Consider the following 15,316-nt stretch of genomic DNA (forward strand, 5'->3'; position numbering starts at 1 on the left):
GTGGCCTCCGGAGGCAGTGCTATACACCCCAATCGTCTGGGTCTCCCAATGGAGCGCCGAAGAAAAATGAATTATGATGTCTATATTTATAAAATTGATAAGGTTTCATCTCCCTCTACCTGGGATATAATTACCATGATTCCTAATATTATTCACAATGTTTAAATATGGTATTCTATATATTTGTATATGTGTTTTTAATTATGTATGTATACCTCTTTGTATCAACCCCCTTATAGTTAACCTCACAGGTGAGCAATTAACTTTGAGGGGATTGCCTTCTTAAGGAAGGATTTGGTCAGTCTTGGTTCAGACCATGATTAAGACAGTTTGTTGAAACGCGTCGCTCTGACCTGGGCACATCTATATTTTTATGCTGCATGTACCTGCTTGGATTTTATGGAAAACCAACAATAAAGAAGATAACTTTTTTAAAATTTATGTGATTGCGCTGGATTTACATTCTATTCCTACTTGGTGACTTCTGACCATCCGTGCGCTGATCATCCTCCACAGGACTACTATAGGTCTGCAGCAAGCTTGGTGAGCTGATAATATATATTTTGCAATATCAACACTGTTGTGCAACCATCAAGCTCTGCGCCTAAGTGCTGAAGTGTAACCACCAAGCTCAATATCAACACTGTTGTGTAACCATCGAGCTCTGTGCCTCAGTGTCGAAGTGTAACCACCAAGCTCAATATCAACACTGTTGTGCAACCATCAAGCTCTGTGCCTCAGTGCCGAAGTGTACCACCAAGCTCAGTATCAACACTGTTGTGTAACCATCGAGCTCTGTGCCTCAGTGCTGAAGTGTAACCACCAAGCTCAATATCAACACTGTTGTGCAACCATCAAGCTCTGTGCCTCAGTGTAACTACCAAGCTCAATAGCAACACTGTTGTGTAACCATCAAGCTCGGTGCCTCAGTGTCGAAGTGTAACCACCAAGCTCAATATCAACACTGTTGTGTAACCATCAAGCTCGGTGCCTCAGTGCTGACGTGTAACCACAAAGCTCAATATCAACACTGTTGTGCAACCATCAAGCTCTGTGCCTCAGTGACGAAGTGTAACTACCAAGCTCAATATCAACACTGTTGTGTAACCATCGAGCTCTGTGCCTCAGTGTAACCACCAAGCTCAATATCAACACTGTTGTGTAACTATCAAGCTCTGTGCCTCAGTGCCGAAGTGTAACTACAAAGCTCAATATCAGCACCGTTGTGTAACCATCAAGCTCGGTGCCTCAGTGCCGAAGTGTATGTACCCACCATGTTCAATATCAGCACTGTTGTGTAACCGTCAAGCTCTTTGACAGACTGCTTGAGTTTAACTTCCAAGTAGAGCTGGGTGATTTCGCAAAAAAACGTTCCCTGCTCATTTTTTAACAAAATCTGGATCTGGTCTGGAATCCAGTACCCATATAAGTGTATGGGAACCAGAATCCGGGGATTAAAAATGTTGGTGGAAGGGATAGGGGATAGGAGTGTACGCAGTGTACTCACCGACCCTCCGTGTCATGGCGCTTTCACTTCCGGAACTGCATAGGTCTAGATCGTGCACTAAAAGTAAAGGTAGATGCTACAATGTATGAGCTCCTTCCAGGTATGACGTAATTTGTCACGTGATGGGGGTCTGTGTTCAAAATGGAGCCGCGATGTGTCATCCTCTGCTCAGCCTGAGCGGCCTGCATCATGAAGTAGGCAGGTCAGGATGAGCTGTGCCCGTGATGTCTACTCCTCTGTTCAGCCTGAGTGGCCTGCTTCATGAAGCAGGAGGCTCAGGATGTGCCACTTTGTTGATGTTTCCTCCTCTGCTCAGCCTGGGCCTCCTGATGCATGAATCGTGCAACAGGAGGACCAGGATGAGCTGCGCTGACGACGTTTCCTCCTCTGCTCATCTGACCCGCAGAAAGTCTGTGAGCGGACAGAGTCAGACACTGTCACAAAAGCTGGCGGCGCGTCTGACTGCAACCAATCACAGATGCCAAGCTGCGTGGGGAAAGCGGTGCATATGCGATGAGCGGCCCAGGAAGGCTGCAGGAGCAGTATACAGCCGGCTGGAGTCTTGGTAAGGCTAGGTTCACATTTCCGTTGTTTTGCATCAGTCTCTTGCGTTGCTTGACGCTTGTGACTGATGCGTTGTACAACTCGTGACAAGAATTGGAATTCATTGTCATCATAAAGCGGATTCTGTTGTAAAACGTGAGAGAGAGAACGATCAGCTGATCATTCACAATAGCCGGCTGCCGGCTTTTGAGAGCGATCAGATGATCTCCCGGTGGCCGGCTATTGTGAACGATCAGCTGATCGTTCTCATAAGCCGGCCGCCGGGAGATCAGCTGATCACTCTCATAAGCCGGCCGCCGGGAGATCAGCTGATCGCTCTCATAAGCCGGCCGCCGGGAGATCAGCTGATCGCTCTCAAAACCCGGCGGCCGGGAGATCAGCTGATCGCTCACAGAAGCCGGCCGCCAGGAGATCAGCTGATCGCTCACAGAAGGGGGCTGCCGGGCGATCAGCTGATCGTTCGGCCGCTGAGAGCATGCGCAGCGAAATCAAAAGGATTCTGCTGCTCAAAAAACGTTACACTCTGCGTTCCTGCCGCCCAACGGTCAGTGGTTCCATGACTAATCAGTCAAGCGGAGGATGCAACGCAAGGCCATCAGTCACAATCCGCCGCTCATACAAGTCTATGGGAAACAACGGAATCCGCCAAACGGATTGCGTTGTTTATCAGAGCGGCGGATTGTGACTGATCATAAACAACGGAAATGTGAACCTAACCTAAAGGCCACTTTACATGCTGTGATATCGGTACCGATATCGCTAGCGTGGGTACCCGCCGCCATCGGTTGTGCAACACGGGCAGATCGCTGCCCGTGGCGCACAACATTGCCCGAACCCATCACACTACTTACCTGCTCTGCGACGTCGCTGTGACCGGCGAACCGCCTCCTTTCTAAGGGGGCGGTTCGTGCGGCGTCACAGTGACATAACTAAGCGGCCGCCCAATCAAAGTGGAGGGGCGGAGATGAGCGGGACGTAACATCCGCCCACCTCCTTCCTTCCGCATTGCGGCCGGCGGCAGGTAAGGTGAGGTTCCTCGTTCCTGCGGCGTCACACGGAGCGATGTGTGCTGCCGCAGGAGCGACGAACTACATCGTACATGCTGCAGCAGCGATATTTGCGTACAAGATTTCTCCCGTGCCTCCCCCATACTCTGGAACGCTCTACCTCAGCATATCAGACTCTCCCCTACCGTGGAAAGCTTCAAGAGGAACCTCCAGACCCACCTCTTCCAACAAGCCTACAACCTACAATAGCCCTCAGTCCAGTACACCACTGCGCAACCGGCTCTGTCCTCACCTATTGTACCATCACCCATTCCCTGTAGACTGTGAGCCCTCGCGGGCAGGGTCCTCTCTCCTCCTATACCAGTCTGTTTTGTACTGTTAATGATTGTTGTACGTATACCCTCTTTCACTTGTAAAGCGCCATGGAATAAATGGCGCTATAATAATAATAATAATAATAATACTAAAAAGGGACCCCCATGTCACTGATGAGCGATTTTGAACGTTTTTGCGACGATTCAAAATCGCTCATAGGTGTCACACACAACGACATCGCTAATACGGCCGGATGTGCGTCACAAATTCCGTGACCCCAACGACATCGCATTAGCGATGTCATAGTGTGTAAAGCGGCCTTACGAATGAAGCGCTCGCTTCATACTTATATAGATACAATGAATTTGTAGCACTGTCCCACTTCTGGTTCATACAGGTGCACAGGAAAGTGAGTCATGAGATGAGGCCAATGTTACAAGAGGAGTCACACGCTTCTTCAAATTCTTCTATAGACTCCCTCTGCTGGACTCTCATGGGCAATATGGAATATCTGTTTCCCTACAACTACCAAGAAAATAAGACAAAATGGTAAAATAAATACAAAAAAACCCCACAATGCCTCCTCACACAGTTCAGACATCAGAAGTGTCTCATCGGCTCTAGCAGTGGTGGATTTTTACAAGAACCCACATTTCAGGGTTCTCCTTAAAGGGAACCTGTCACCACTTTTTTGGCCTATAAGCTGCGGCCACCACCACCGGGTTCTTATATACAGCATTCTAACATGCAGTATATAAGAGCCCGGGCCGCTGTGTAGAACGTAAAAAAACACTTTATAATACTCACCTAACGGTCGCTCGGTTGGCCTTATGGGAGTCTCTGTTGTCCGGTGCTGGCGCCTCCTCTTTCGGCCATCTTCGTCCTCTTTCTGAAGCCTGTATGCATGACACGGCTACATCATACACACTCGCCGATCCTGCGCAGGACCTTAATGCCGGTGAGTGTGGATGACGTCGGATGCATCATGCACCGCGGCTAGAGGAGAACAAAGATGGCCAAAAGAGGCGGCGCCGGCACCGGACAACAGAGACGCCCATAAGGCCCACTGCACCGCCCATTTAGGTGAGTATTATAAAGTGTTTTTTATGTTATACCCCCGGCCTGGGCTCTTATATACAGCATGTTAGAATGCTGTATATAAGCGCTCGGTGGTGGTGGCCGCAGCTTATAGGCCAAAAAAGTGTTGACAGGTTCCCTTTAAAGGGGTTGTCAAGTTTAAATCAACAAGTTCGCATTCATTTTATGTGTCGCTCTATGTGACTGCAGTCTTGTGAACCTTCACATCTCATACACTGTGAGGATTCTCCGGTGTCAGAGCCGGGAATGGAAGTAACGTGGCTGCGAGAATACAATATGCAGACCCCCCTGCCAGAATCTGACTAGAAGGTGGCATTGCTTAAACAAATATATTCACTGAGGCTGCTCTCTAGCCGGAGTCTGCATGTCGTATACTCGTGACTACGTGACCGCCATTCCCGGCTCTGACACCGGAGAATCCTCACAGTGCACAGTGCATGAGATTTGAAGATTCACAAGTCTGCAGTCACATAGAGCGACACATAGAGGGACTGCAGACTTGTGGATTTAGACCAGATAGATCATCAATATCTGATCTGTGGGGGTGCGACAGCCGGCACCCTCACTAATGACAGCCAGAACTGCTCAATTAGAGCTGCGCAGCACAGATCCGCCAACTCTATAGTGGCCAGCCCCTCATTCGAATCAATAGTACCTAGCAGGGGCCACTATTCTGTTGATGGAGCTGTTCTGTGCAGCTCCAGCTGAGCACTCCCGACTGCTGCCGTCACCAAATGGGATGAATCGGTAAAAAGTAAACACTATTCCGAAACCGATTTCTGGATTTCGTTTTTTTAAGGCGTTCATTGTGCGATCACCCCCCACCCTTAAGAGGTATTGCAAAAATTAATGGTGGGGGGAAAAAACAAAAGTGCATTTCACTTTTTTTTTTCTTTAAAGAGGATCTTGAGGGAAACTTGTCCAAATAAGGTATTGTCCAATCAGAAATCTGCAAAAAAATAGAAAACAAAAGTATAATAATAATAATAATAATAATAATAATTAAAAAAAAAACTTCTTTAGGAAAATAAAAACTCAAAATGCACTCAGAAAAAAAGAGCAGTGTGTGAACATAGCCTTAAAGAAGGCGCGTCCTGAAACGGACTTGTTAGGACCGGCTGCAGGGAACATCCCCTCCTCTCTGCGTCTGACAGTGTCCTCCAATGAGCGGTCACGTGTTACACAGCCGGGTCACGTGACGGTGACGTCACCAAGGTCCTCTTCTTTAGCGAAGCTCAGAGCGGCGCGCGGGGAAGGTGAGTGTGTCTGCAGAGGGCGCGAGGTGACGGCGGATGTCAGCGCCATGTGCAGCTGTGAGGTGACGGGGAAAGCTCCTGGTTCTGTCACCGTCCGTTCATGACCCATTTTGATAGTCGGTATCTGTCGTATCACGGACATGTCCTGTTCACCAGCGTCTATAGACTCCAAAATGTCGTCTCCCAGCGCTCTAGTGGAGGCGGCCATTTTTCTGTAGCCCTGTGCAGGGCAGTAGTGCTTCTGTTTTCTCAGTGATTGTAGTGAATTGTATTTCTGTTGATGCACCACAGATAACAAGACCATCAGATTACACTTTGGCCATATTTATGGTTGTAACCTATGGAAGCACCCAGTTAATGTAGGAGCCAGGAGCCCCAGATCAGAAACTGGGAGGTAGTTGGGGTTGTCCGGTGCTCAGACCAGGACAGCAAGTGCTACACTGTGGGCTTGCCCCATACAAAACACGGCCAATTCTATGGAATACACGTGTAACAACATATACTGGGCTCTATGTATGCACCGCTGCCTCAGGTCTTTGTTGACTAGCTGCAGCAGTGACGCCATGATAGATGCCCATGACCCCTGAGCCCAGGGATTGTCTGCAGCGGTCAAGTGATGATGGCATCATCTCTTCCAGGCCAGTAGAGGGCATATTTCAGCAGGAAGTATGGCTTCTTTTTTTTTTTTTTTCCAATTCTTCCTCGTTCCTTTTTACATCTTTCTTCGTCTCTCTCCATCGTCTTCCTTCTCTCTCCATCTTTCTCCATCTTCTTCCTTCTCTCTCCGTCTCTCTCCATCTTCTTCCTTCTCTCTCCATCTTTCTCCATCTTCTTCCTTCTCTCACCATCTTTCTCCATCTTTCTCCATCTTCTTCCTTCTCTCTCCATCTTTCTCCATCTTCTTCCTTCTCTCTCCATCTTTCTCCATCTTCTTCCTTCTCTCTCCATCTTTCTCCATCTTCTTCCTTCTCTCTCCATCTTTCTCCATCTTCTTCCTTCTCTCTCCATCCTTCTTCACCTTTCTTGCTTCTCTCTCCATCCTTCTTCACCTTTCTTGCTTCTCTCTCCATCCTTCTTCACCTTTCTTGCTTCTCTCTCCATCCTTCTTGCTTCTCTCTCCATCCTACTCCATCCTTCTTTCTTCTCTCTCCATCCTTCTCCATTCTTCTCTCTCCATCCTACTCTATTCTTCTCTCTCCATACTTCTTGCTTCCCTCTCCATCATTCTTCATCCTTCTTGCTTCCCTCTCCATCCTTCTTCATCCTTCTTGCTTCCCTCTCCATCCTTCTTCATCCTTATTGCTTCTCTCTCCATCCTTCTTCATCCTTATTGCTTCTCTCTCCATCCTTCTTCATCCTTATTGCTTCCCTCTCCATCCTTCTTCATCCTTCTTGCTTCCCTCTCCATCCTTCTTCATCCTTCTTGCTTCCCTCTCCATCCTTCTTCATCCTTATTGCTTCTCTCTCCATCCTTCTTCATCCTTCTTGCTTCCCTCTCCATCCTTCTTCATCCTTCTTGCTTCCCTCTCCATCCTTCTTCATCCTTCTTGCTTCTCTCTCCATCCTTCTTCATCCTTCTTGCTTCTCTCTCCATCCTTCTTCATCCTTCTTGCTTCTCTCTCCATCCTTCTTCATCCTTCTTGCTTCTCTCTCCATCCTTCTTCATCCTTATTGCTTCTCTCTCCATCCTTCTTCATCCTTCTTGCTTCTCTCTCCATCCTTCTTCATCCTTCTTGCTTCTCTCTCCATCCTTCTTCATCCTTCTTGCTTCTCTCTCCATCCTTCTTCATCCTTCTTGCTTCTCTCTCCATCCTTCTTCATCCTTCTTGCTTCTCTCTCCATCCTTCTTCATCCTTCTTGCTTCTCTCTCCATCCTTCTTCATCCTTCTTGCTTCTCTCTCCATCCTTCTTCATCCTTCTTGCTTCTCTCTCCATCCTTCTTCATCCTTCTTGCTTCTCTCTCCATCCTTCTTCATCCTTCTTGCTTCTCTCTCCATCCTTCTTCATCCTTCTTGCTTCCCTCTTCATCCTTCATCCTTCTTGCTTCCCTCTTCATCCTTCATCCTTCTTGCTTCCCTCTCCATCCTTCATCCTTCTTGCTTCCCTCTCCATCCTTCATCCTTCTTGCTTCCCTCTCCATCCTTCTTCATCCTTCTTGCTTCCCTCTCCATCCTTCTTCATCCTTCTTGCTTCCCTCTCCATCCTTCTTCATCCTTCTTGCTTCCCTCTCCATCCTTCTTCATCCTTCTTGCTTCCCTCTCCATCCTTCTTCATCCTTCTTGCTTCCCTCTCCATCCTTCTTCATCCTTCTTGCTTCCCTCTCCATCCTTCTTCATCCTTCTTGCTTCCCTCTCCATCCTTCTTCATCCTTCTTGCTTCTCTCTCCATCCTTCTTCATCCTTCTTGCTTCTCTCTCCATCCTTCTTCATCCTTCTTGCTTCTCTCTCCATCCTTCTTCATCCTTCTTGCTTCTCTCTCCATCCTTCTTCATCCTTCTTGCTTCTCTCTCCATCCTTCTTCATCCTTCTTGCTTCTCTCTCCATCCTTCTTCATCCTTCTTGCTTCTCTCTCCATCCTTCTTCATCCTTCTTGCTTCTCTCTCCATCCTTCTTCATCCTTCTTGCTTCTCTCTCCATCCTTCTTCATCCTTCTTGCTTCTCTCTCCATCCTTCTTCATCCTTCTTGCTTCTCTCTCCATCCTTCTTCATCCTTCTTGCTTCTCTCTCCATCCTTCTTCATCCTTCTTGCTTCTCTCTCCATCCTTCTTCATCCTTCTTGCTTCTCTCTCCATCCTTCTTCATCCTTCTTGCTTCTCTCTCCATCCTTCTTCATCCTTCTTGCTTCTCTCTCCATCCTTCTTCATCCTTCTTGCTTCTCTCTCCATCCTTCTTCATCCTTCTTGCTTCTCTCTCCATCCTTCTTCATCCTTCTTGCTTCCCTCTGCATCCTTCTTCATCCTTCTTGCTTCTCTCTCCATCCTTCTTCATCCTTCTTGCTTCTCTCTCCATCCTTCTTCACCCTTCTTGCTTCCCTCTCCATCCTTCTTCATCCTTTTTGCTTCTCTCTCCATCTTTCTTGCTTCTCTCTCCATCCTATTTCACCCTTCTTGCTTCTCTCTCCATCCTTCACCCTTCTTGCTTCTCTCTCCATCCTTCACCCTTCTTGCTTCTCTCTCCATCCTTCATCCTTCTTGCTTCTCTCTCCATCCTTCATCCTTCTTGCTTCCCTCTCCATCCTTCATCCTTCTTGCTTCCCTCTCCATCCTTCATCCTTCTTGCTTCCCTCTCCATCCTTCTTCATCCTTCTTGCTTCCCTCTCCATCCTTCTTCATCCTTCTTGCTTCTCTCTCCATCCTTCATCCTTCTTGCTTCTCTCTCCATCCTTCATCCTTCTTGCTTCTCTCTCCATCCTTCATCCTTCTTGCTTCTCTCTCCATCCTTCATCCTTCTTGCTTCTCTCTCCATCCTTCATCCTTCTTGCTTCCCTCTCCATCCTTCATCCTTCTTGCTTCCCTCTCCATCCTTCATCCTTCTTGCTTCCCTCTCCATCCTTCATCCTTCTTGCTTCCCTCTGCATCCTTTATCCTTCTTGCTTCCCTCTCCATCCTTCATCCTTCTTGCTTCCCTCTCCATCCTTCATCCTTCTTGCTTCCCTCTCCATCCTTCTTCATCCTTCTTGCTTCCCTCTCCATCCTTCTTCATCCTTCTTGCTTCCCTCTCCATCCTTCTTCATCCTTCTTGCTTCCCTCTCCATCCTTCTTCATCCTTCTTGCTTCCCTCTCCATCCTTCTTCATCCTTCTTGCTTCTCTCTCCATCCTTCATCCTTCTTGCTTCTCTCTCCATCCTTCATCCTTCTTGCTTCTCTCTCCATCCTTCATCCTTCTTGCTTCTCTCTCCATCCTTCATCCTTCTTGCTTCTCTCTCCATCCTTCATCCTTCTTGCTTCTCTCTCCATCCTTCATCCTTCTTGCTTCCCTCTCCATCCTTCATCCTTCTTGCTTCCCTCTCCATCCTTCATCCTTCTTGCTTCCCTCTGCATCCTTTATCCTTCTTGCTTCCCTCTCCATCCTTCATCCTTCTTGCTTCCCTCTCCATCCTTCTTCATCCTTCTTGCTTCCCTCTCCATCCTTCTTCATCCTTCTTGCTTCCCTCTCCATCCTTCTTCATCCTTCTTGCTTCCCTCTCCATCCTTCTTCATCCTTCTTGCTTCCCTCTCCATCCTTCTTCATCCTTCTTGCTTCCCTCTCCATCCTTCTTCATCCTTCTTGCTTCCCTCTCCATCCTTCTTCATCCTTCTTGCTTCCCTCTCCATCCTTCTTCATCCTTCTTGCTTCCCTCTCCATCCTTCTTGCTTCCCTCTCCATCCTTCTTGCTTCCCTCTCCATCCTTCTTCATCCTTCTTGCTTCCCTCTCCATCCTTCTTCATCCTTCTTGATTCCCTCTCCATCCTTCTTCATCCTTCTTGATTCCCTCTCCATCCTTCTTCGTCCTTCTTGATTCCCTCTCCATCCTTCATCCTTCTTGATTCCCTCTCCATCCTTCATCCTTCTTGCTTCCCTCTCCATCCTTCATCCTTCTTGCTTCCCTCTCCATCCTTCATCCTTCTTGCTTCCCTCTCCATCCTTCATCCTTCTTGCTTCCCTCTCCATCCTTCATCCTTCTTGCTTCCCTCTCCATCCTTCATCCTTCTTGCTTCCCTCTGCATCCTTCTTCATCCTTCTTGCTTCTTTCTCCATCCTTCTTGCTTCCCTCTCCATCCTTCTTCATCCTTCTTGCTTCCCTCTCCATCCTTCTTCATCCTTCTTGCTTCCCTCTCCATCCTTCTTCATCCTTGATTCCCTCTCCATCCTTCTTCATCCTTTTTGCTTCTCTCTCCATCTTTCTTGCTTCTCTCTCCATCCTATTTCACCCTTCTTGCTTCTCTTTCCATCTTTCTTTTTCTCACTGTTAATTTGAAAAAAAATGCAGGAAAACCCTTTAAATGGTTTGTTCCCTTCTATAGGCTGGGGTATAGCGAATTAATGGCTGAGGGTAAGATCACTGGGCCCCACCGATCCTATGAACAAGGCTCTGTACCCCAACATTCCCCCTTTTGAATGGAGCACAGATAGAGCATGTGCAGCTCCACTAATGTGTTGTCTTTAGACCTGCCGCAGTTTGGAGTACAATGCTCACAATCTTAGGCAGACCCACATGGAATAAATAGAGCAGAGGAGCACGTATGTGATCTTTGCTCCTTACACAGCCCCATTGTGAAGACCCGTAGGGGTCCCAACAATCGGAAAGTTCTCTTTGGATAAGGGACAAGCTCCATAATTGGTTCAAACCCTTTAAAGGGTTATTCACAAAATTAATTAATGGATATTGTCGTATAGAACATATAAGTTCAAGCAAATTATTGCCTATTAATCTGTTCAGTCGATCTACAGACATTAACAAACATTTGTTTCTTTACAGCTCGTTGCATAGTAGACCGACCACTGCTTTTAAACAGCAGGACATGTGAAGAGCTTACAAGCTTTTCAGTTCAGCTTGTAAGCACGGTTTGAATTCTTGTCAGGATCGCTAGAGAGCGCCGAAACCTCCCAATCCCCGGCAGATTCCGCTCACTGCTTACAATCTTCATAGTAGCGGTTGTCGGTCTTTTGCGCAACAAGTTGCACACAAAAGTATCTCAAGAATGGCTGAAGATCTCACTAAGCAGCAAATTGTGAAAGAGCTTGTATTTAAAAGCACAAACCTCGGCCTCCTTCCATACTCCACTCTTATCCTCGCTGTACTTGCCATTTTTCTTGCTTCCAACAAGCCAATATTATTATTATTTTTAATGCATGGACCAAATTTAACAGCCCTTCTAAATAACATACAATCAAAAAAGCATCAAACAAAACCCTGCTAAAGCAATATGCAGATATAGACTGTGTCATAATGAACCCTGTCTGGTATGTCTGGCTGCATGCATCCCTAATGATGCCCAATAGCCGCTTGCGCCCGGTGGTCAGGGTTCAGCCTCGTGTAGATGAATGTATGTTATTGCTGATCGGTCACATTTTCTAGTCATGAGCCGAATTTCTCATCCACATTCTTCTCTTTACAGGACACCAGTATGGCCAATGAACTGGACGTGTTTGTTGGAAACACGACGCTGATCGATGAGGAGGTGTATCAGCTCTGGCTGGATGGATATTCAGGTAGTAATTCTGCATGAGGATATCCTTCGATGTTTATTAACAGATCTGGACGAGACGAAGGGCTGATGAATGGGACATAGGGTAGATCTTTGTTAGGCTAGGTCTACACGGGCATCTTTGACACAACGGGCATCTAATTATTTCCTCTGGTGTCACGGTCTGACCATCAGCCTCCTCCAGCACCGTCTGTTGAATTTTCTGTCGCTGGTCTCAAATCAAACCCGATTCGCTTGCCATAGACATCATTGCAAATCAGAGGCGACTGCAGCATGCGTGTCTTTATACCATCATGTGACATCTGTTTTTTTTTATTTGTTTAAGGCCCTGTGCGCACGCTGCGGAATCACCGCGGATTTGCTGCAGAAAATGTGTCTAACATTGCTGCAGTCAATTACCCAGCAAATCCTATGAGTTTTAAAAAATGCTGTGCGCACGCTGCGTTGTTTTATACCAGCAGATTTTCCGCTGCAGAATTAATGAGCATGTCACTTCTTTTCTGCAGGTACCTGCGGTTTTTGCCATAGATAATGGTAAAAATCCGCAGGGACCAACTTGCGGCAAAAACACAGGTACGTGTGCTTGTGACACACGTCACCAGCGATCCTGGCGTGGGCGGCACCTCGGGCGCAGTGGGCGGCGTCCTGATGGATGAAATGGAGCGTGGGGGGACGGCGTCAATGTGCTGGAGGAACAGCAATGGTCAGCAGAGAGCCCGCCCCCATGGACGATTTACAAAATTTACATAGCAAAAGGTACAAGTTTATAAAGTATTTAATTTGGTTTAAAAGGGGCCACAAAAAGTACAGGAACCTGCTAGAATGCAGCCCAGGAGCTGCAGAGGGGGAAACTTTTAGGTTTCAAGCTAAATTTCTGATGACAGGTTCCCTTTAAGAAAATGGCACTTTCTAGTGCCTATCAGCAAAAATAAATTACAGAAGGCAAAATACACTGTCCTTTGTAAATAATTGCAGTGGATCCATTAATAAAGGATGGCATTGATTTATTTATTTAGCTCACACATTGAATTTAATGAGCAAGTCTGATCAAAAAACCTCAGAAGAGTCGGGTGCATGCTGCGATTGGTTACTTTCAAGCGTGAGAATACTCATGTATTCATATAAGATTTCCTGGATTCTTTCTTTCATTTTGTTGCTTTGTTTTTTCTCTTTTGCAGTGAGCGATGCGGTGAATATGCGTCTGAAGAGCGGGATTTTGGATCAGACCGGTGCTGGTGCTGACGTCCTGGAGAGTGACACCATGGACCATTACAGAACATTTCAGATGATCGAAAGGCTTCTCCATTATCCACCCAAGCTGGTGCAGCAGTTACTTTTTCAGATCCCACCTTACAAGCAAAGCATGCTGATTGAGAGGTACTACTACTCACATCATCCTGCATATTTATATAGAGCAGGCGTCAGCAAATTGTAGCACAACCAGCATGTGGGTCATGCTTTCCTAGCCTACACTGTACGCACCACCATCGATCCGCTGTCTGGATGTAAGCATTGAATAGAGCTGAAAAATACAACCCTGTTAAATCTGCATTAGCCATGGCCGGTAACTTCAGATCAGCTATAGTTCCCGGCAGCGGCTGCTACATATAGAACAGATCTGTACTGTTCTGCCAGAGATGACAGATGTGCCAAGTATCAGACCCCCATTGATTGACTATTGGTGAGCTATGATTGGAATACGTCATCAATAAATGTCTGGACAATCCCTTTAAAGGGAACCTGTCACCACTTTTTTTGGCCTATAAGCTGTGGCCACCACCACCGGGCTCTTATATACAGCATTCTAACATGCTGTAAGATGGAGTTGGGCCATATGGGCGTCTCCGTTGTCCGGTCCCGACGCCACCTCTTTTGGCCATCTTTGTTCTCCTCTAGCCGCGGTGCATGACGGGTCCGACGTCATCCACACTCGCTGGCATTCAGGTCCTGAGCAGGGCAGATCAAAGTATTGTAGTGCGCCTGCGCAGGACCGACGAGTGTATATGACTTAGACGCGTCATGCACCCAGGCTTCAGAAAGAGGATGAAGATGGCCGAAAGGGGAGGCACCGGCACCGGACAATGGAGACGCCTATAAGGCCCACCGCGCGACCGTTAGGTAAGTATATAAAGTGTTTTTTATGTTGTCACAGCGGCCTGCGCTCTTTATATACATCATGTTAGAATGCTGTATATAAGAGCCCGGTGGTGCTGGCCGCAGATTATAGGCCAAAAAAGTGGTGACAGGTTCCCTTTAAGGTCTTTCTTCCTCTAGGTACTATGCTTTTGATGAAGCTTTTGTCCGGGAAGTTCTTGGAAAGAAACTTTCTAAAGGAACTAAGAAAGATCTGGATGACATAAGTGCGAAGACAGGTGTGACCCTGAAGAGCTGCAGGAGACAGGTATCTGACGGTACTTTATTCCCCAGCGCCATTAATTTACATCCTCTCATTTAGGCCACGGTCACACGTTCAGTATTTGGTCAGTATTTCTTTATCGCTCCTAATTGGGAGACCCAGACAATTGGGTGTATAGCTACTGCCTCCGGAGGCCACACAAAGCATTACACTTAAAAGTGTAAGGCCCCTCCCCTTCTGCCTATACACCCCCCGTGGGATCACGGGCTCCTCAGTTTTCAAGCTTTGTGCGAAGGAGGTCAGACATCCACGCATAGCTCCACTGTTTAGTCAGCAGCAGCTGCTGACTATGTCGGATGGAAGAAAAGAGGACCCATACTAGGGTCCCCAGCATGCTCCCTTCTCACCCCACTTTTGTCGGCGGTGTTTGTTAAGGTTGAGGTACCCATTGCGGGTACGGAGGCTGGAGCCCACATGCTGCATCCTTCCCCATCCCCCTTAGGGCTCTGGGTGAAGTGGGATTTTACCGGTCTCCAGGCACAAGGGACCGTGCTCCATCCACAGCCCCTGGGGAATCTGCTGGATATGGAGCGGAGTATCGTCAGGGACAGGCCCTGCTACGTCAAGGTACTCTGTGTCCCCGTACAGACCGCGCGCACACTGCAGCATTGCTGGGTGTGTTAGTGCGCCGGGGACAACAGCGCTGCGCGCTTGTGCCACACTTCCACAGCTTGCTGAGGGAGTTATTGTGTTGGGAACTGCCGCGCCGGCCGCTGCTGGCAGTTTACACTGCGGCGCGGCTGGGACTTGTGGTGCGCCGGGAACTTCCGCGCTGGCCGTGCATATTTGACGGCCGCGCTTATTACTAGAGTCCCCGGCTTTTGCGGCCTAGTTTCGCTTCGTTCCCGCCCCCAGGCCTGCCAGTCAGGGGAAGGGCGGGACGCTGTACAGAACGTCAGCGCCGAGGGATGGAGTCTGCTTTACATACTCCAGCCCTCACATTGAGCACAGTGGGACGCCAGTTTC

The 15,316-nt window shown here is 47.8% G+C and overlaps 1 protein-coding gene across 1 annotated transcript in view; it reads left to right on the plus strand.

The window, feature by feature from the left end:
* Positions 1 to 5,665: 5,665 nt before the first annotated feature.
* The window catches only part of FIBP (FGF1 intracellular binding protein), a 36,079-nt gene continuing 26,428 nt past the window's right edge, over positions 5,666 to 15,316 (plus strand). Inside the window, exons 1-4 of the mRNA XM_075325602.1 lie at positions 5,666 to 5,747; positions 11,845 to 11,938; positions 13,113 to 13,311; positions 14,209 to 14,335. Coding sequence (XP_075181717.1) covers positions 11,854 to 11,938; positions 13,113 to 13,311; positions 14,209 to 14,335 — 411 coding nt within the window. The 5' untranslated portion in view covers positions 5,666 to 5,747; positions 11,845 to 11,853. The remainder of the gene's footprint in view (positions 5,748 to 11,844; positions 11,939 to 13,112; positions 13,312 to 14,208; positions 14,336 to 15,316) is intronic.

The sequence above is a fragment of the Anomaloglossus baeobatrachus genome, chromosome 10, assembly GCF_048569485.1.
Source record: "Anomaloglossus baeobatrachus isolate aAnoBae1 chromosome 10, aAnoBae1.hap1, whole genome shotgun sequence".
In the NCBI taxonomy this organism is placed as follows: domain Eukaryota; kingdom Metazoa; phylum Chordata; class Amphibia; order Anura; family Aromobatidae; genus Anomaloglossus; species Anomaloglossus baeobatrachus.